Below are 22166 nucleotides of genomic sequence, written 5' to 3'. Positions count from 1 at the left end.
TTTGATTCCTTACCCAGTAGACCACATTGGTCACATGATCCGGAAACCCCCGGGGGAGTGTCAAGTTCATGGCTAGAACCGAAATCCATCGTGAAACACTTAAAATTTCGTCAGAATTCTAAAACAAGAGCATAATGACAGCCAAGCGATTAGCGGCGCCGATGTTGTAGTGGTAAGCGTGCCTACCTCTCACTCCAGCAGGTTCAATCCCAGTCGGCGCCGCCGGGATGTTCTGAGGCATGACATCTCTGATCACGCCTTCCTTCGGAAGGGAAGTAAAGCCGTTGGTCCCCGGTTCATTAGTTGATGTGTCGATAAGTATGGTTCAAGTGTGGGAGCTGCCTCCCTGGCGTCGGTAGCATTGGTGCTCATCACGGAAAACAAGATAGACGGAAAAAAAATCAAGGAAACAAAAAAAGACTGCCAACCGAGTACCCAGGACATCCTTGGTCGCATCCGGCCATGTTCCGAGTACCCCCGAGAAAGTGGACTGTTTCTGACTATGACCAACATCAATCATGTGACACACAAATCACAACAGAATTGAATAAAAAGAGCAATGAATGCTCAAGAACACATTGGCCATGTTGCGGCTACCTCTGAGGAAGTGACAAGTTTCTGACTAGAACAAAAACTCATTATACGCAACATCAAATTACATCAGAATTAAAAAAAAACAAAACGAGTTCCCAGGACCACATTAGCCACATCCGGCCATGTTCCGGGTATCTCCGAGGAAGTATCCAGTTCTCGACTAGAACCAATTCTCATAATGCAACATCAAATCACATCAGAATTGAAAAACAATATCAATGATAGTCAAACCGACTGCCTTGGACTACTAGAGTGATGCAAAATTTGAAATTTTCGCTCCACAATACTTAAACGATTACAAATCGGATCCTGACTAGCCTCTCAAAATTTGAACCCATTTGGTGAGAAACTGAGATGGCACAAACCATTTGAAGTTTGTATGGGAATTACTATGGTAAAACCAAGATTTTTGTTCATGTCCATCTAATAATTCACCATATCGGTCTGCTTCAAAAGCTTTCAACTGTAGGAAATTTTCCCAGCTACAACTTAGCTGAAAACCACTTTTTGATTAAATGCAAGAATCGAAAGTTATCAATGGTTAAATGCGCTGATGTCTTATGTTCATGCTCAATCAACTGCTCAGCAGGCAACATTGGTATTTCTGGGGCGTTGAATAGGACACAAAAATCATGGCTACTATGTCACACTGCAAAATACAGTGTTTCCTGCAGAGCAGCTGCTTGATCATGTCATAAGTTTACCAATCTCTTAAGTAATTAATAACTTTTTCCTGTCTCGTTTTACATAGAAACGATCTTCAGCAAAGAGAATATATAAGAATATAAGAATGGCTATCGAGCTGTTTCGCAGCTTAACATGGAAAAAGACTATAAGGCAATGAACAAAAAGTTGAGATTTCCCATGGTAATTTACATGTAAACTTCGAATGGTTTGTGCGAAGCCTGTTTCTAACCAAATGAGTTGAAGCTTTGGGAGGCTAATCAGGACCCGATTTGAAACCATTTAAGCACTGTGGAGCGAAAACGTCAAATTTTGCATCAGTCTATTGGACTACCCAAGTACACACTGGCACTATTTTTCGCCTTTTGGCAATACACAGCTAAGCAACGGCTTTACCAGTGTTTGCACGTTTTGATGAGGCGGTATAAACCAGAAAGGGCCACTTATTTGGCTTATTGGTTACTTGGCTACATTTGCCGCATTCGGCTATGTTGCGGGTACCCCCGAGAATTAATGATCGGTATAAACACTATAAAAGAAACGCATTAGCATGCCAAAAAACTTCTCCGGAGGCATCATACCTATAAAATGTCTTAGTAAGGCGCTAACCATTTAGCGCACGAAAATGACATTTTCAACCACTATGCATCGCTATACTTCCAGCTTAATTTCCAATGTGTGTTCTCTGCTGTGAACGAACAATATTCAATATCCAATCCGCACGTTTACGTCAACTCACCATATGCCAACATCTTACTCATAGAAATTAAGTCCTTCGTTGAACTTGAAAATTAGCACCCGTTGTGATTTGATCTCTCGTACCTCTTCCATGCTTCACCACACCGCACCTCTGTCGTCGATTTCCAACTTTGTACCACACCACCAGCCGTCTCCGCCCAATCATCGCCTATTAAGGAATTGTTTATAATTATAAATGCACTGCTGTGTGCGCAGTTTGTGCACGTAAGCTCAAGATGCAACTTCCCTTTGCTTTGTGTGTATTCGCGCAAACCGAAGATGCAACCGCCCCAAGCACCCTGAGTACTACATACTGCTGTCAAATGCATATGAATTAAGAAATTAATACCGACTCAGAAAACGTTTCAATTCGCAACAACCACCTACCTAACCTAGCTCTGAACGCCGCGTGTTCATCGGTATTGCGCAGATGTGCTCGAGACATTCAGCATGCGCCAACAGCTGAACAAAATCCATCGCCCGTCTCGTCATAATAACACCGTCGCGTTGTCGATGGCTCAGATATGGCGGACGGGTTAGCCTTTTTGACGCTGTTATAGAGAACATGTATTTTTTCCACTCGTCGTAAATGTAGCGCAATATGTATTCGTGATCAGTTCAGTACTCAAATCACATGGAACGTACTAACTCAGCTTACTTGCTGGGTGAGTGGGAGTGTTCTTTGTGACAGCTGGAGCTACTATATTACTGGGATTGCGAGAATAAATAGCAATATATGAGCTGGGGACGGCGGGTTGGATCTTCGCTAGTTGGAATTTTATTCTACGAATCAATTGTGCAAGTCATGCAACACTTTTAATTAAGCCTGAGAAATCTATTCAGATATCTCAAATGCAATTTTTCAGACATCCCCAATTCCTCCGAAAAACCGAAATAGCTTCTCTCGCTCCTTCACAGCGTCAACACCTTTCCGAAATGACATTTCAATCACCTTTTTATGTTGTTTCAAGGTTAATCTACACGCGACAGCCACCCTCTGCCTCCGGGCTTTCTCGGATCAAGCAAAATAAATTCATTATTAGCAACTCTCGTTGGGATACTGCCTTCACTACTGTTTCTTGTAACACTAAAAAGTGGTTGGTGCTAGAATGTGGTAAAAAATCATATTATTGGCACGTGATTCAAGGTTTGCGATCAAATTAAGCGACTAATTGCCACCGGGCAAGTAAAATATCTGCTCGAGCAAGCATTCGCCCTGCGCCACGTGAAACTGAAACCTTGCATCACATAGATCTGTTGCCAATACATTCAGAGCGCTATACCTAGCTGCTCGAGGAGAAAAATGTGATATAAGCTCAGTAGTTTAAAGGTCTCGTGCGTATGCCACGCGATAGCGTTCTAAGGGGATGCTGGGGTCTCTGCAGCTTTTTGACACATGGTTTTTATCTGAGACCGACTGGCGAACCCTTGATTGCTTTAAAATGATAGAAAATTATACCCGTGAGTGTCGCACCACAGTAGTAAATCGTTCAAAATCACCTTCCAACCCAGAGAGCATGCAACCTTCATTCTCCCACAAATCCAAACCTTAATTTATCCACCTATGGAGAGATCTGACCCTTCTTCCTAAATTTTGAGCAACTTCCCGGGTGGTATCCGGAACATTTTCAAAGGTTGACCAATGTAATCCTGCGTTGTTAATGTGACCAGCAATGAGCTTGTTTTAGAGTTTGAAACTGGTCACTCCTCCTGGTCTTGGAAACTTGTTATGTTCCATTTCGATCAGGATCTTGTTTTAGAATTCTGATGTAATTTGAATTGTTGCATGTTGGGTTTTGGTTCCAGCGAGAAACTGCCCACTTCTCGGGGGTACCTGGATGCGGTCAATGCAATCCTGGGCACTCGATTTGGGTGTCTTTGATTTTGTTTTATTATTATGATGCAATTTGATGTGTCTAATAATGGGTTTTGTTAGTGAGAAACTAGCCATTTCCTCGGAGTACCCAAAACATGGTCTTATGGGCTGTCATTGATCATGTTTTTGAATTCTGATGTAATTTTATGGGTTTGGCACAATTCAGATCCCTTCTAGTCTCAAGACCCTTACTCACCGGAACATGTTCCAGCCATATCCGCGGTACCGGTTTACTGATTCCAAAAAAATTCAATTTAATTTGGCGATTGTTGTGCCCAATAAGGTGCAGTGGTTTCTGAGAAACATGAGCGTATTCATTTCGTTACCCACACATACTGACATTTTCCAATCTCGTCGAGCTGAGTCGGGCCTTGTTTCCATACATCGGGTTATCAAGCGATATGTATACCCTTCTCTGTAAGAAGAGTAAAAACTATGTCTTTCAAAGTTATCTACCATGCTCGTTGCTTCGTATTTCCATCTCGCTAAACTTTTAATGACTGTGATTTCTTGTTTCAACGAGCTTTACTGTTCTTTTAATGTTCGCAAGCACTAGCGTTCGCAGGAAAAACTGCAGGGCGGACCTATCTGGGGGTTTATTACTGGCTCACATGTGAATGAGCAAATTGCATTTTAATAATTAATCCTTTTAACATACCTTACACTTACTTCTGAAATTTATTTGCACGTTAAATTCAAGTTGATCACTCCCATGAAAACATGCATTCATCTATTTAATAGTTAATAATGGGACCTCCTTTGCTCAACACTCCGCGTACGTCTATACCCCTGCAGCTTCATAATTGTTGTCGGCTTAGTTTTTCCACCTTCCTTTCGCTTACTTTTGCTTTTTCATACTTTTTTTTTTCTTCTTGTGCATAGGCTTCATTTACAGTTGGTTAGACAGCGACTGGAGGTTCGCTAATAGCCGACAATGGCAATCACTTCTACTGGATATTTACCACCTATTCTTCTCTGCTGGGATTGCAAATTGGTTTTCGGCCGGCGTAAAGTAGTTTTTTTTTTGCGTAGCAAACCTCCTCTGAAGGCCAACAATTTTCGTGAAATCGTCCTCATAGCAACTCCATGCCAACTACCGAGCCGCGCTGTACTAATTGATTCGATCTCGCGCAGTCGGGGAATGGAGAAACGTTCGAAAATTTTAATTATTCAATTCCATAATGTCAGCAACCACAATTGCCAGCAGCTGCCTAAGTATGGCTAGTAAAATATTCACCGTCTGGTCAAAGCTCCAGTGCACATCAAAAGTTCGTTCGTTTCACCTTCAGACAGTGCAGAGTGCAGACACAGCTGAGAGCCGAATTCTATTAGTCTGCTTGCTATTTTACCAAGCCGCTTCATCTGCTTCCGACATAAAGCTATAGTTCTTTATGAAAGTTAAGTGACCGAATTCGGGAACTGGTAACATAAAGAAGAACGTCAAAAAATCCATATGCTTTGAACAACTTCCTATGTACTAAGGGGAAAACCGGCGATTCCGAGAATGGAAAATCATTTTTCATTGTAGATATCCTTGAACTGGTACAATTATATCGGGGCTGTTTGTATATGTATAAGCGGTAATACCTGCGAGGCATAGTGATCAGCAGGCCGCTCAGCTGTGCATAGTCTTTTTCACCAAACCCCGTATTTCGTATGTATGTACGATACGATGACGGGCGATGTTTCGCATTGCTCTAAAGATTACCACATAGCCATAGGCAAGTGAGCAGCACGAGGCAAGTTTTTGATGTTATTGCTGTTCCCGTACTGCTAGTTCTCTAGATAGATGTATTATAGTGTGACGGAGTGGCCCTTTCGTTCTCTAAGCTACAGTTACTTACGTGTAGTTGTGTTAATTAAATTGTTTAATACTTTTCAAATATTTAATAACATGAACAATCACTTCTTATTCTCACTTCTTCTTCTTCTTGTTCGCATTTCAAGCTTATTGCTTAGCGCATATTAGCTTATTGCGTGCTCTCAACTTAGTGTTCTAAATGCACTTCCACAGTTATTAATTGAGAGCTTTCGATGCCAATACCAATGCATGAATTTGTATATTGTGTGGCAAGCACAATGATACTTTATGCCCAGGGAAGTTGAGAAAATTTCCATCCCGAAAGATTCCCTCGACCGGACTGGGAATCGAACCCGCCGCCTCCGGCTTGGTAATATCGTGCCTTTACTGACTAGGCTATGAGGCCCCTCGTATTCTCACTTAAGAGCTGTCGATATAACACGTAGATATTTTAGGGAGCGAGTGGCTATTGTCTATTGTTAATATTAAATTACAAACAAATGACAAAATCTGAATACGTAGCGTAGCGTAGCCTTACTGCTATATTTTTGTATTCTTCAAACCTTAAAGCAGTTTTCTAAAAAGTTTCATAGGGGTATCAATTTTGGATATGAAAAATCATAGGGCCACAGACAAACAGACATAAAGCTCGCAAGTTGTTCATCGAACACGCATTTAACGGTAAATTTAAATGTTTTTTAGGTGGTAGTACCGCCACTTGTGGCGCTCAAAGTCAATTCCCTTGCATTTGACGTTTACACATTACCGCAATCTGTTCAGCGTACTGCCCATCATAGTACACTGGAGTCGCTTTTTACGCGGGGGATACGTGCCACGTAAAAAAAAACTTCCGAGATTTTGATTTTTCACATGCTTAAATATTTTTTATAAATCGGATTTTGATGCCATTCGTTATTATAGCATGCTATGGTCCATATAGACATATTTTAAAAATTTCTGTATTCTGTATCAAAAATTGTGATTTTTTTAAAAGTATGCCATCCGATTACCCATAGTTTGAAACGGATAATGTGATTGGAATCAACTCGATGTAAAAATATTCTGTATTCTGTGTCAAAAATTGTGATTTTGTTTTAAAAGTATGCCATTCGATTACCCATAGTTTGAAACGGATAATGTGATTGGAATCAACTCGATAGGTCGTATCGTTGTCGAGAAATCGTTAAAAACGTACCGCGTAAATTGCGACTCAGCGGCACTAACCGCGTAAAAAAAACCGTGTAAAAAAACCACGTAAAAAGCGACTCCAGTGTATACTCACCAGATGCCGGTAGCGTTTTAGCGACGATGTTCTATAGTGAAAAATATTCAATTTGTTATGCCTGTTTGTCTGTTAAAAGGGGTTTGTAGTTGGTGAATATCAACGGTCCATACAAACCAATTTTATCTAATTGTATGTTGAGGAAATGGATGTAATGTCGGCCTAACTGCCCCTAATTTGGGCCCATACATAAATTTAGCAATCGACTAAATTTTCAATAGCGACTAAAAATATCCATTAGTACCGTCCCAATGACGCGTTCATTTAGATAAAATTGATAAATAGCATGTTTTTAGCGATGGGCCAAATCTTAGATCCATATGCCAACATTAGAGCCATTTCCCCTATGTACATTTTTTATTGTTTAACTAAATCGTTACATTTTGTGAAAGATACAGCGTGTTCGCCTTCGTGAATGAACCAACAAGTTCAAAAGTTCATAGTTCAAGTTAAAAAAAATGTACGGAGGGAGGGGGGCTGTCTACGAAGTTTATGCAGTCCCTTATTTGGATATTGATTAGGACCGACTGAAAATTGTTTAATCTCACCATTTTTACATGAACATAGGTACGTGGATGTAATGTCGGTCTACTGTACTCAAATTGGGTCTATAAATGAATGCAACTTCGTCCTATCGAAGATGAACCTCGATCTACAAAAATTCGGCATGTGAAATTGCGCTTCTTTTTCACTCCTTATCATTCATACGTAACCACATTGTTGATGTCACTTTCCCTTCTCGAGTAAGAACCGATGAGGATGAAAGAGACAGAGTTTTCGTTCTGGTTGATGCTAAATCACGATGCTTTTCCAATAAAAATAAAAGCCAAATAGATAATCTGACGACCTAACGGGTGTTCAATAAAAAATGAGAATTTTTTCAGTCATATACCTTAGCAGGTATAAATAATATTTTCAACGAATTCAGTATTTTTTATTAAAAACATAATGTTTATTCTTCAAAAAAACGTCAGTGAACATTGGAGAAGGGGCCCTGGTCAGCCGTACGACGCAACTTAGTCGCGATGTTCTCTGCAACTTAGTCGCGATGGTCAACTGCTTCGTATCCTAGAGATGAACTAGCCTTCGGCTAAAAATCTCTTAAATAAAGAATTTAAAAAAAAAATGGTTCGTATCCTTGGCCCGCCAATTATTTTTGTACACTAGGGCACTGAGGGAGCCGAAAAAATCCTCAATGGGACGGTATCTTTTTCTGCTCAAGATACTCCAGCGTCTTCTTGGCGTAATGGGAATACGCCTTGTCCGGCCAGAAGACGTACTTCCCATCCGCATGATGCTCCTTTAAGAACGGCAAAAGAATTTTCTCAAGACACTCCTTGTTGATTGATGGTTGATTGATGGCCAGACCGCTCGGCTTGAACCACAGCTTTGAAATCCCTCTGTCCGATATGGCGATGTACAGCATAACTTTTTTTCAAATTTATGCCTAAACTTATATTTTACTTCGGGGGTGTGGCCGACTTGTCGCTGGAATAGTAGCTGTCATTTCCTGGAATGTGGGTATTCGAGAGCGGAAAGTACCTTTCGTCGTCCAGCACGAACGACGTCCCGCGGTAGTTCTTCGTCATCCACAGGCACTGCGATTTCACGGTCGCTATCGCCTCGTCCGTGTACTCGGGGTACCGAGTCTTCTTGAGGGTTCGGTGAATCAAGGTATGGAAGCAGTGATATTTTCGGCCGGCGTCACGCAAAATCGTTCCGTCCTTGTTGAACAGCTTTTTCAACGCTTCCTTCTTCTTCTTCGTCATTATCTTCGCCGGACGGCCGCTATCGGCCTTCCGCTCCACGCTCAGGGATGTCAGGATCCGGTAAACTGTACTCACGGGCACGTTTTCGTCTCGAAAGTGGTCTACCGTAAACTTTTTTCCACGATGACCATGCGTTTCGTAAAACCGTACAACACGCTCGCGGAATGCTTGCTGTTTCTACGCCATCTTCGATTGAACTGACAGCACTCAAGCGAGAAGAAACATGCCACCCATTTTTAGGGAGTCCAGAGAGCAATTCTATTGGAGAGAAAAAAATTAAGCTCTTTACTTTAATTACAGAAAGGTTATCTTCCATTTAATTCCACTTAATTAATTTTGGTATCCATGACAGATACGTATTTCGACTACAATGTGCAGTCTTCATCAGTGTCATTCCCACTAAAGAACTTATCAAAATCTAACCCCTTTAAGTACTTATCCCCTAGGTATAAAAGTCAAGATCACAGGTATATAAATGAAACTACAATGTGTTGAATCGGAACCTACCTAACTAATTAAAACCAAAGATTTAAGTAAGCTAAAGGAGAAAAATCTATTCAACTCTCTAATAAGGAAAATCCCAAAGGCTTGGTAGCCATCATAATGAAGTAATGAAATTGGGTTGTTAGCGGAATGCTTTAATAAAACAGCAAAAAAAGGTTATCTTCCATTTAATTCCACTTAATTAATTTTGGTATCCATGACAGTACTTAAAGGGGTTAGATTTTGATAAGTTCTTTAGTGGGAATGACACTGATGAAGACTGCACATTGTAGTCGAAATACGTATCTGTCATGGATACCAAAATTAATTAAGTGGAATTAAATGGAAGATAACCTTTTTTTGCTGTTTTATTAAAGCATTCCGCTAACAACCCAATTTCATTACTTCAATACAGAAAGGTATTGAAATCATTCTCATTTTTTAGTGAACACCCGTTATAACGAACTTTTAAGTCAAGTACACTGGAGTCGCTTTTTACGCGGGTGATACGTCCCGCGTAAAAAAAAAAACCGCGTAAAAAAACCGCGTAAATTTCGGAATCCGCGTAAAAAAAACCGCGTAAATTCCGAAATCCGCGTAAAAAAAAACCGCGTAAAAAAAGACCGTGTAAGAAAAAAAACCGCGTAAAAAGCGATATACCGCGTCAATTCTGAAATCCGCGTAAAAAAAAAACCAAAATCCGCATAAAAAAAAAACCGCGTAAATTCCGAAATCCGCGTAAAAAAAAACCGCGTAAAAAAAAACCGTGTAAAAAAAACCGCGTAAAAAGCGACTCCAGTGTAATAGCAAACCGAAGAATGTATTAACTTCATAGTAACATTGACAAATTATCTTAGTAGATTTTCTCTTTGCGTTTGCCCCTCTTTGCTTTGCTTTGGCCCAAATTAGAGACATTTTGGCCGACATTACATCCATTTCCCCTAGTTCGATAAATCTAGCATCTAATACGGCAAACACGGCAAGAAACGGATTTGTAACCAAGTTATTAGCGAAACAGGAGAATCGATCAATGTTACTTAGGACCTAATTCATTGTTTGGCTTGATAGTTTTTCGAAGGGCCTACACGGTAAATGAATATGACTCAAATTTGAATCCCGATCACTCAAATTCGCCAAATCGTAAGCCACTCATAGAATGAATAAAGGTTTACTCAAATATGATTAAATGTCACTAATATATGAGTAAATGTCACTCAAATATGAGTGAGATTTAACCATATTTTATAAAAAAAATTCTTATACTACGAGTGATCTACGCTTTTGCAAATTAGAGTGAACGGTACTCAAATATGAGTGAGTCTCGTTTGCCGTGAAGTTTGTTTTGATGGAAGGGTTGACTGCACGTTATTTCTAAGCAACTCAAATTTGAGTAGGATCTACTCATATCAGTCAAAAGTAGGGCTACCCTAAATTGAGCAAACGAGGTTCGAACTGACAAGATGACAAATGCACAACATCGTTCGGATTCAGGTTGATGTTTTCCATTCGTCATCTTGTTAGTCAAAACTTTGTTTACTCAATTTGGTGTACCCTACTGTTGACGAATATGAGTAGATCCTTCTCAAATTTTGGATGTTTAGAAATAGCGTGTGTACCGTGTCGGCCCCTCCTTTCACGCAAAGATCAACATTTTAAGAAACAATCCGCTATGTTTCACGAAACTGAACATTTGCTTATGGGGTTTTCTTATAGGAGTGAACAGTTGCAGAGCCCATCGTCAACGTGAATGGTTTCACCAATACCGAAACAAAGTTATCAAATAAAGTTCGTAGGCCATAATTAGGAACATCAAAATTACGTCCCTAATGTTCGGTCCACAGTTATAAAGCGCTAAAAGCGTTAAATCTTTTGAATTTTCAGTAAGAGTGAAAAGTGTGATATTGATGTATTGAGCTAGCAAAAAGGTAAGTCCTTTCAATTCCCTCCCCTTGGCTAGTTTTTGCACCTTGCTGTTGATGGGCGGGCTTAATTTCATGCTTTATAGTGGAGTGTTGGAGACGGTAGGTTTATGGCCGGCGTTGCTGGCTCATGCCGCGATAGAATGGCGTCATGGGCAGGCAATGGGGATTACTATGCTTCCCCTCTCTGATAAACCACTGCATGAGAAAACCAAAGATCTAGTCTAGCAGTGATAGTATCACACTTGTTACTCCTTTGATTGAGAGCCGCGTCGTAGTACGCTTACGTATAGGCACTGACGTTTATTTAAAGGGTGTCCACGATGAAATTGCCACACACAAAATTGATTCGCAAAATTCGAGTTTTCATCCGATTGCCATCAAATTTTCAGGGATTGAGAAATAACTATTAAACTTCATTTTACCATTTTACTCGTATTTTATTTACAGTCCATACGCAAATGCCCGCACCTTGGTCTTAACCCCGGCCATAAGATTCTGCACAACCTGTGAATCAACCGTTTTTTGCATGTAAACCCATACTTTCTTCAGTCCCTCGACTGTCTTCACTACCTTAGGTCGTTTAAAAAGGTGCTGCTTCATAATCGCCCAGTACTTCTCGATGGGGCGGAGCTCCGGAGTGTTGGGAGGGTTGAACATTTTCGGCACAAAATTGACCTTATTGTCCGCATACCACTTCAGCACGTCCTTGGAGTAGTGGCATGAGGCCAAATCCGGCCAGAAGTTTGTAGGGACGTTGTGGGCCTTCAGGAGAGGAAGCAGCCGCTTCTGGAGGCACTCTTTTATGTACACCTGTCCGTTCATCGTGTCCTGGGTCACGAAAGGTGCACTCCGCTTCCCGCACGTGCAGATGGCTTGCCAAACCAGGAATTTCTTCGCAAATTTGGACATCTTCTGAGTGCGGGCATGCTCCGGAACGCTGAACTTATCCTTGGCCGTGAAAAACAGGTTGCCGGGGATCTGTTTGAAGTCGGCCTTCACATATGTTTCGTCGTCCATGATGCAGCATTCAACTTTCGTCAGCATGTTGAGGTACAACTTCCTGGCACGGGTTTTGGCGGACTTGTTCTGCTTCTTGTCGCGATTAGGGGCCTTTTGTACCTTGAACGTTCGAAGCCCAGCCTTAGTTTTGGCCTTCTGGACAAAACTTCGGCTTAGGTGCAGCTTCTTAGCCACATCCCTAACGGAGGCGTTCGGATTTCGGTTGAAGGCCCCAACTACGCGGTTGTGATTTTTGGTGTTGTACGGAATACTTTTTCCTTCACTTCTGGGCTTCCGATCGGTGGTCAACCGTTCCTCGAACCGCTTAATCACTCGCGACACCGTGGAATTCACGATATCCAACGTTTTAGCGATGGAACGATGCGAGAGATCCTTGTTCTCGTGATGAATGCGCAAGATTTTATCACGCACGAGCTGTTCTTTCAACTCCATTTCCGCGAGTTTTGATCACAGGACTTTAAAACTTGCAGGATGTAAATAATGCACTATGAACTAAATCCACCCAAATTTTCATTAAATTCTACCCAACGGTTAAAAAGTTAGAGCAATTTCATAGTGTGGCAATTTCATCGTGGACACCCTTTATTTTTACGCAGATAAAATTACTTTGGTTTGCGAGGGATTATACTTTTGAAATATTTCAGAAAGTGCCCAACGGTGCTCCTTCTATTTGCGTGACAAGCTTTCATTGTTGTTTTCATTGAAGTATTACTCAGGAAACTATGTTAAACATCATTTTTGTACATGGTATTGTAACTAATCTTATATGTGCTGCTCAATTTTGATTTAGGATAAATGTTTGTGTGTGGCTCGGGATTTCCACTGTGACGTGCTTCTATTGTGACATATCCATACGTAATTTTGTGGGACGACATAGCGGAAACGTGTGAGTGTAGTTGGATCATTTACCCTATATAATTGCAAAATCAGCTAGGAAACTAACTTCAAAATGAAGCATTTTAGTCACATGAAGGTGTTACCTGGGTCGAACTAAGATATAATAAATAGGTATAGGTTAAAATCAAAAGTACTCGAAACACGTTTAATTTTAGATTACAAGCACAATTGCAGGTACTTAATAAAGCATCGGTTATGATTGATTAGGTGGATTAAAGCTTTTAATAATTTATTAAATTAGACTAATAAGATATCATAATCATCAAGTGAACTTAAATAAGAAACTTCAGAAAGTCTAATGACATTAAGTAGATTAACAAAAGAATTAGGATACGGGGGTCCGCTTAGGGAGGCAACTAACCTTTAAAGTTGTGGAATAAATCTTCTTATTTAGTCTTGAACTTTAATAAGAAAACGCAAGCAGACCAATATCATTAAGCAGATTAAAAAGGAGAGAAATAGTTTAGGAAATAAGTAAAAGTAGAGGTATGTGACAATTAATAACTTTTAAACTTTTGGGGGTATTGTATTCCCCTGAGTTTGTTGTACTCGATTGCTATATTATTCTCTCAATACGCGAAATCTCTTATATATGCGGTTAAAGCATTTGAGTTAACTTATTTCTTAGTGTTCAAGTACTTACATTTGTAAACAGCAGTCAATGTTTATCTATGAACTAAACCCTACGTAAAATCGATCCTTCCTTATGTGGTATTGATGCATGTTTAACTTTTCGCGGTTGTCGGAATTAACGCGCCTACGTCTACGGAGCTTACACAGAAGTGATTCGCAATTCGGTAGAGCTTGTCAAACGCTTTTGAGCTTATGTAGTATAGAATTTGTTCGGTGCGGTCGCGAAATCTTGAAATGATTGATACGTTCTTTAAATCAACTAATTTGATACAAAGCTCAGTAGTAAATAAGTAGAATATCTAGGGAGGAAACCAAAATTAATCAACTTGCCAACATAGGCTTCTGCTGTATTGTCAAAGATAGAAGTAATTTTTTTTTTCGAATGGGTCAAGTCTTGAAAACTAAGCTGTCACGCAGCTCCAGCTTGATACCCAATAAAAAAAATATTTATATATGTATGGTGGGTCACGAGTGTATTAAACTTTTCACTTGGTCGCAATCATCGAATGTTTGAGAACCGCTGGTTTATATGATTCATTCATTGATAAGTCTAATGACGACTACATTACCGAATCTATAGCGGCGCCGGTGGTGTAGTGGTAAGCGTGATTACCTCTCACCCCAGCAAGCCTGGGTTCAATCCCAGTCGGCGCCGCCGGGATGTTCTGAGGCATAACATCTCTGATCACGCCTTCCTTCGGAAGGGAAGTAAAGCCGTTGGTCCCCGGTTCATTAGTTGATGAGTCGATAGGTAGGGTCCAGGTGTGGGAGCTGCCTTCCTGGCGTCGGTAGCATTGGTGCTCAGCACGGAAAACAAGATCGACGGAAAACAAACCAAAGGGAAAAAAAATTACCGAATTGCTACATCCTTTATAAAAAAAAACTGTCAGATAATGATACATTCTCCAGTTGGGTGTATAGATGTTCCATTCTAAAAACGTCAAATTTTTTAATCAATCCTCTAGGTAAACCTAAACCAGTGGTCTGGGAGCGAATGGGTTACTCAATCCAGCACGTCTAGAATAGATATCTAAACTATAAACCTTTGCTTTATTCTGAGCACATGCAATTATAACCTACACATACCTCTACAAACAGCCAATAAAAGAACCATAGCCATTGATTTATGGCAAAAGTGGATTCCGTATGCTTTTGCTGCTGTGTAGTGCGGTTCTTCTCACTTAGGTTACCGTTTCGTCTCCTACAACATACAGTAATCCCTCCATTTATGCGGTGGGTGGTACCGTCCATTCACCGCTATATCTCGGCTGTCCTTCAACAAATTGAGCTGATTTTCTGTAGGTAACTAGTTTTTGGTTGACACTAATCACATACAATCACATCAGCGGAATTGGTTGAAGGACAGCCGAGAAACAGCGGTGGGTGGACGGTACCACCCACCGCATAAATGTACGGATTACTGTAGTCCCTACACATACCTACTGTTGTTGCTGGCCGCTACTTCTCTGACGTTCTGCTGCTGATGTGTGGCTACACGTTTTTCGATTTCGTTTACGTTTTTTTTTCCCTCAGCTAGGTACGGTTGTCTGTACATGTATAACAACAGCCCCCCCCCCCCTCGCCGTCTTCGTCGACGTCGTTAGCTCAGAGCACACGCTAGCTGCTAGCTCTCCCATCAGAGTAGTCGGTCTATGTACGTACATCAACCAGTCAGTCAGCCTCGTGTAGCCGAAGTGGAGACTTGGACGTGCGCGAGGTACACATTCTATAGCGACCTAGTGCGGAAGTTCGCAGTAATCGTCGGAACAGCTGGTCGTGCCTTCTTATTGTTATGATGCTTGATTCTTGATTCTGAATGAAGATAAAGAAGTGATTAATCGGTTGGACGTACGTATGTGGGTTTATAGTGGATACGCAATATCAGAGTGATTCAGATTTCGTTGGTGACGTTATCATTCGATTGTCAGTGACGTGATATGCTCTAACCTGTGAAATTATGTTTAAAAAGTCCTGTCACACGATACCAGATGTCGTTATCTACGAAATGAACCGAAACCATTATTGGAACTTTTGCTGTCGCAGTAGTAGTGGAATTGTATGGTGGAAGTGACCTTTTTTGTTAATTTAATACGATAATAACGAGCCGCCTCGTGAAGTTGCTGTGCTGGACTGGAAGAGCGCTGCCTGTCGACACGGCAGTCAATGCCGTTGAGCAGTTTCAACGGCCTGAAAGGTGTTCAAACTCAGATGCTTAAGGTCAGACCCTGGGCGATGTTTTTTCTGTCGCTGTCGTTTGTTTATTTAGGTTACATTCACATATTTATCGTGTATCGGTTCAGCCCTTTACACGATGTTTAATGTACGCACGTGATTCAATTAACATGGACTTTAAATTGAGTTAGACGTATATTACCTTCATTGAACTCGGTGCGATGGACGTTCTTTTCCATTTCTTATCTACTGCATAACAATATCTTTTCCACTTCCTTCCTTCAATTAACTTTAAAATGCTTTTCAGCCTCAGCAATAATTAACGCATCGAAAACGAAGAATCCATTCGTGGTGGAGTTCAAAACTGACGAAAATTCAAGACCGGTTACTAACGTTACGTTGAGTAAACTGCTTTCCACCATGCGTATGCCGAAACGAAGTGAGTCGGTCGGGTGTGTAACCTGTGAAACACGTTTTCCGTTCCCCATCCAATACTTTGGGTTGCTTTTTTTAAATTACTTACCCACAAACTTCAACTGAACGCTGCAGCTCCACTCCGAAAGAAGGAAATCAAAGTCAGACCCCGACTAAACCACGCGATGAAACCCAAACACAAATGGTTCAACAAGACCGGCAAGTTCGGCCAACTCGTTTTCGTTATTACGTCGGGCACACTTACTTTTTCGAGGTCACTTGATGCCAACCATCGGCGGCGCAGACGAGACCAGGGCGAAAAAAATGTGAATTTGCAGCAAGTTATCCATCGTCCATTACGAACTGTCTCACGTGTCTGGGCAATAGAAAAATGAAAAATCTTTGTCCTATGATGTTTTCCATTTATGGATCAACTGGTTCCGATCCGAAGTCTGCTAGGACTACTGACCGGAACGGGTTGTAAAGCCTTTGCGAGCGAGATTATTGAGCACACCTCTCAAGTTCACCATCAAATGCTTTGTTACAGGAAGGATGAAACGTTCAGTGTATGCTCCGTTCCTCTATATGGCAACGTTTCTCGATCGACAACAAGAGTGCCATTCCATCTCGGCACAAGTTTCGCATACACCCGTACACCTAAGTGTTTTTTGTTGTTGTTGTTGTTCGTTGTCGTATCTCGAGGTTAGCTCGGCATTGATTCAACCATAAAAACATCGCCCAGTCGCCAAAAATATGTTTCACTCAAGATTTCGCTATGCGCGAGCGTATGTGAAGAATGGCAACAATACAGTCAGCTTGCGGGGATGATGAACGCAAAAATGTACGACCTCCGTTCAGACAGACGTAGAAAATTATACCCGTACGTTACTTTGAGTTGACTCGAGTGGAAGTTTTTTTTTGCGATTCAAATCGTGACGAAGAAAAAGTGAAAAACTGCCCATTTGTACACACCACCTGATTTCTGTCAGTTCCTATGCGATGCCCACCGTCGTACGGGCTGGCAAAGGAAGTGATGCAATAAATGTTATAAACTCAGTTAGTTTGTGTTGTTAAACATTAGAGTTGTAGCAGTTTTGCTCCGTACAATACTGGAGCGTTTCTGACACTTTGGAAGTACTGGTGGTAAATAGGCTACTGGGGCAGACAAATGAAATTCTATTGTAAATCACTGTAATGTACCTATTACATTAAAAATTTACAGTTTTTATTTTTTCTGGCCTGTGCGTATTATTTTTTGAAAAGAAGTCTAATGCGGTGCGAAATGCATAATATTGTTATTATTATTTATTAGCGCTTCTTTATCTTCTATTACTCAAGTTTATTACCCTATCCGTGTTTAATTTTAATTCTACGTAGTGACGGGCAAGCACAACATTAAATATTCGTAGGCTATTTTAATGGGCGTTGCCATAGGGAGGGGCAGGTGAGGGTGAAACAGTAACTGCAGAATCTTATGAATTTTTATAAGTGTAAGAGTTGTAAAAATGTACCTGCTCCATCACAAAATAAATCATGTTCAAGGTCTTATATATTTAAAAAAAATAAAAATGCTACAGAGCTATGAATATTTTTTGAATTTAAAGACCGACTTAGACTGAACGCTATCGGCTTATCCAACCTTCAAGATGTTGGAACTTTGGAAAATTAACAACATTCTGACGTCTGGTCGGCTAATTTTAGATTCTGGGATTTTTTTTTTTCAAGATTCAAAAATCAATAAAAAAATAAATAATTGGATAAATTTTAAAGAACCTGGGACTAAGAGCTTCAGTACGATTGTACGTTTTTCAAAGATTTCAACATCTCGAATTTGAAAACCAAATAATTTTAATCATCGATTGAAAATTTGCCATAAGTACAGATAGCAAGCTAACCCGTGAATCATTATCAGAAATATATTACGTAAGCATGAAGAAATCATATTCCAAACATGTAAGTATTCTTCCTAAGAGGGGAGAGGGTTCTGTTCTGCTCTTTATTTATTAAAGAGACTTTCAGCCATCGGTTGGTTCATTTGTAACGAAGGGTGGGGGAGAGGGAATTTTGTATAATTTTACAAAGTCTTACTATAGGATTTAGTGAAAAAATGCTTCTGTAATTATTGCAAACCCCTTCAGTTAAATGCAGAATGCCTTATGTACAAACTCTGGACAGCAAAGCTGGTAGCAGGTCTTTTTTTAGTGGCTAGGTCAGTCATTTAAAAGTCACTTCTTGCACGAAAATGTCACTATTTCTTAAGATTTAGTCACTAAAGTCACTTTTTACGAGCAATGTTGAGAGTAACTATTTTTCATTTAAAATATCACATAAAATCTCAGTTAGATTTGATAACAAGTGGGTGAAAGATCGATAAACCGTGTAAAATCTGTCAAGAAGAGTTGCGAATAGACGGGAACGTTAACCGGGTCATTTTGTCAAGCAGTTTTGGCGTGACTTTTGGAAAATTTCCCATTTGCTTCGCATACTCTTTTTCAACTTATCTTCGATAAAGCAATCCGCCAAAGAGCGGTGGAAAAAACACACTCTATGCAGTGCAGAGAGCTAATGAAATACAAAAGGACGTCTTGCTTACCACGAATGCATGCGTAGGAATGAAGAAGCAGAGGACCATGAAGAACTTTGAGTTTCTGCAGGGTTTCTCATTTGCAATCCTACACTTAGTGCGCTCTTTGTGCCGGTGCAATGGCTACACTTTGAACATTCAAAGTGTTTTTATGTTACTTCATACGTGAAGTTTGCGATTTTCAGAGTTGGTTGGAAATGCTATCTAACATGAAGCTTTAGTGTGATAATTTATTAGCTAGAGAATGGTCTTTAGAAGAGGGTAGGTAGATAGTTCCGTTAGAGTACGGCAGTTGAACGTTTTCGTTATTTCTCTGTGTGTATGCCTTTCTTCTCTTCTCCGCTGCTACGCACTTACGCGGTGAGAAAGGCTTACAAACTTCGCGTTTGCCTGTTTGTAACTCTATGGATTCCAAAAAATCAGCACACTGTACGCATTGAGTAATGAAATTACAACCCTGGTGTGAGTGTATACAATTTCTCGAAGTAGTTCGCGATCAATGAATGATTGAAATCTTCTCTTTCTATATTGGTAACTTTTCTATTGTTTTAAAGTCAGTATTGGGTCACTATTTTTGTAATTTTAGTCACTAAAGTCACTACTATTATATCACATACCCAATAGCAACCCTGGAACAGCTTGCGACATAAGTCCACAGACCTAATGGATCTTTAAAGATATTATTGATCAATTATTGAGGTATTTCGGGTTGACTTTTGTAGAGCCCTATTGAGATTTCTTGTGTCAATCCAGTTTCCGGCATTATGAAAAAGTCCCCAGGCCTTGTTTGGTTCATAAGAATTATGAGCCTTACCTTCTCGATCGATATATGAATAGAATTCCAATGGAATCAAATTCTGAGGGCAGATTCAAAGCTTTTTTTTAAATTATTTTTATAATCAACTTTTATACTTTTTAGGTCATTTGTAACTTGTGTGAGGATGAGATTTGCAGGCCTATTCTGCGCGGCGTGTGAGGTGAAATGCCACGCTGTCACTTTTGAAGTGACACCCCAAGTAACATTGTAAGTTTTATAGTGGTTTTAAAGCATGCTACAAGTCTAAATCATGGTCTACAGAACCCTCATAAAGCCTAAATTGTTACTTGGAAATTGTCAGCTCGGGTGAGGTGACTCTTCGTGCAAATCAAATGGAGAGTCACCTCACCCGAGGTGACAATTGTCACTTCACTGTAACCTCACCTCACACGCCGCGCATCTATTGATCTCATGAGTAGCAAATAAATTATATGAAAAGCTCCTAAAGAATATTCAGGACAGTTTCAATGGACTGCCGATAATTACCGACAATTCCAAGATAATTCCAAGGCAGGGCTGGTAGCAGGTTACTTTTTAGTGACTTTGTCACTATTTTGAAGTCAGTCACTAAATAGACACCAAAAAGTTACTAAAGTCACTATTTCCCTAAAAATAGTCACTAAAGTCACATTTTCACAACTAAAATAGAGTGTAATGGAAAAATATCAACAACATTTTTAAATTGAGTTCTTGGCACTAGGGAAGTTATAAAAGAATTCTGGGATGATTTCTGAGGATACTTCCAACAGAACTCTAAAGAGTTAGAAATAAATTCCGAGAAGAATTCCAATGGAATCGGCTTTTGAGGGTTCAATCTCAACAGAATTCTTCGAAGAGTTTCAAGAGTATTCTGAGATGGATTTTTGTTTTGAGAATTCTGAAAAAATACCATGAAAATTATGAGGAGAATACGAATTGAATTTCCAATATAATTCAGAGGAGAGGTCCAAGATTATACTAAGTAGAAATTTATGATATTTCTGAGGCTAATTACATGGACATTCTAAGGAGAATTCAAGTAAAATCAAAATGGATTTATGGGAAGAATCTTCATGGAAATCCCGGAAGAATAATAAAAAAATCGAATATAATCTACTTTAACTAATTATGTTTTATTAATTCATGCGTGAATTATTTACATGCAATTTACATAGTTGGAGATGATTAACTTCAAATTTCAGACTTAAAGCGGACATTTTATACGATAGATGAGGATATGAAAGTATAGATTTGATAGTTCCGTTGTAGTACGGTAGTGTAAAGATTGTATATAGCAAGTAGAAAGCGAGCAAAGGACATTTTTTAGGAACGTACGAATCAGGTAGAGCAATCAGGTAGGTGCTTACGTCAGATGGCGATTTGAGTGTGAAACAATTGATAGAACTGTTTCCGCACATCGAAGGTACATGCGCAAATCGGCGATCATCCTTTTTGCCAGTGTGGCGGGGTGAAACACCCCTCACTATCCCTCATTAACGGATGAGTTTGGTAAATGGGATGCTCTATCCGATTCGTAGCTTCCTCAAAATTGTTTTAAGTTCGTTTTTTACCTTCTATATACAATTTTCACACTGCCGTACTACAACGGAACTATTAACTCTATACTTTATTAAAATGTCCACTTTAATTCTGATATTTGACGTTCAGCATCTCCATCTACGAAAATAATCTATTTCCAAGAATGTTGTCCATTGTTCTACACAGAATTTCAAGAATGTAATATTATTTTTGTTAAACTTGTTTTAAAAGCAAGTTTAAGAGAAGTGGAATAGTTCTAAAAAGAAGTTCTTGAGATCATTTTGAAAAAAATATATGAAATATTCTTATCGAATTATCAAAGCTATATCAAAATTTTAAAGATTTCAAAGGCAGAATTAGATTCAAGATCTGCGGGAAAAAAGGTTGTCGTCTGATCTATTTAACGCTATTTAAGCTGGTTTATTTTGGTTTATTGGTTTATACATTAATTTTAACGTATATGTTACTCAATCAGTAACATTAAAAAAAAATTGAGAAAATCCGGAAATTGCTATTTGCTGGTCATCATGAATAACGTAATCAAAAGGAAATTATTCAAATCGCTTCAGAGAAATTTATGAATTGTGATTTTAAGTTCTATGACAAAAACAGTTTATGTCAATATGATTTTCTGAGTCATCATATAAATGTCACTATTGGTTATTTGTTTATTATTTAAAAGTCACTATTTGGTCACTATTTCCGTAATTTTAGTTACTAAAGTCACTACTATTATATCGCATCAGCACCAGGGATGGAAAATCATTTACATTCATTTCGTGCATTCATTTACATTCATTTGCCTCTAACTTTTTTCATCAACAGAATACCGTAAAATGCTGTATAAAGCTTTTGTAGCTTTTTGTATTAACTACAACTTTTGTTAATAACTAAAATTTGAATCTCTTATGCATGGTAGAACATGTTGTTGTTTTTCAGTGAATGCAATTTACATTCACTGA

The 22166-nt window shown here is 39.6% G+C and overlaps 1 protein-coding gene across 2 annotated transcripts in view; it reads left to right on the top strand.

Annotated features, from left to right (window-relative positions):
• atos (atossa) overlaps window positions 1-22166 on the top strand; it is a 109113-nt gene that overhangs the window by 43239 nt on the left and 43708 nt on the right. The window contains exon 1 of one of the 2 annotated variants that reach the window (XM_065232289.1): window positions 15404-15916. The exons of the other annotated variant lie outside the window; for it this stretch is intronic. Within the exon in view, the coding sequence (XP_065088361.1) occupies window positions 15863-15916 (54 nt within the window). The 5' untranslated portion in view covers window positions 15404-15862. Of the gene's footprint in view, window positions 1-15403; window positions 15917-22166 lie in introns of those variants that run through there. 2 annotated transcript variants of the gene reach the window in all.

Source organism: Ochlerotatus camptorhynchus, unplaced genomic scaffold, assembly GCF_037179485.1.
Source record: "Ochlerotatus camptorhynchus isolate MF236.1 unplaced genomic scaffold, CSIRO-AGI_Acam_v1.1 ptg000367l, whole genome shotgun sequence".
Classification (NCBI taxonomy): Eukaryota; Metazoa; Arthropoda; class Insecta; order Diptera; family Culicidae; genus Ochlerotatus; species Ochlerotatus camptorhynchus.
The sequence above is the reverse complement of the archived record's forward strand: the minus strand, read 5'-3'. Positions and strand labels throughout refer to the sequence as shown.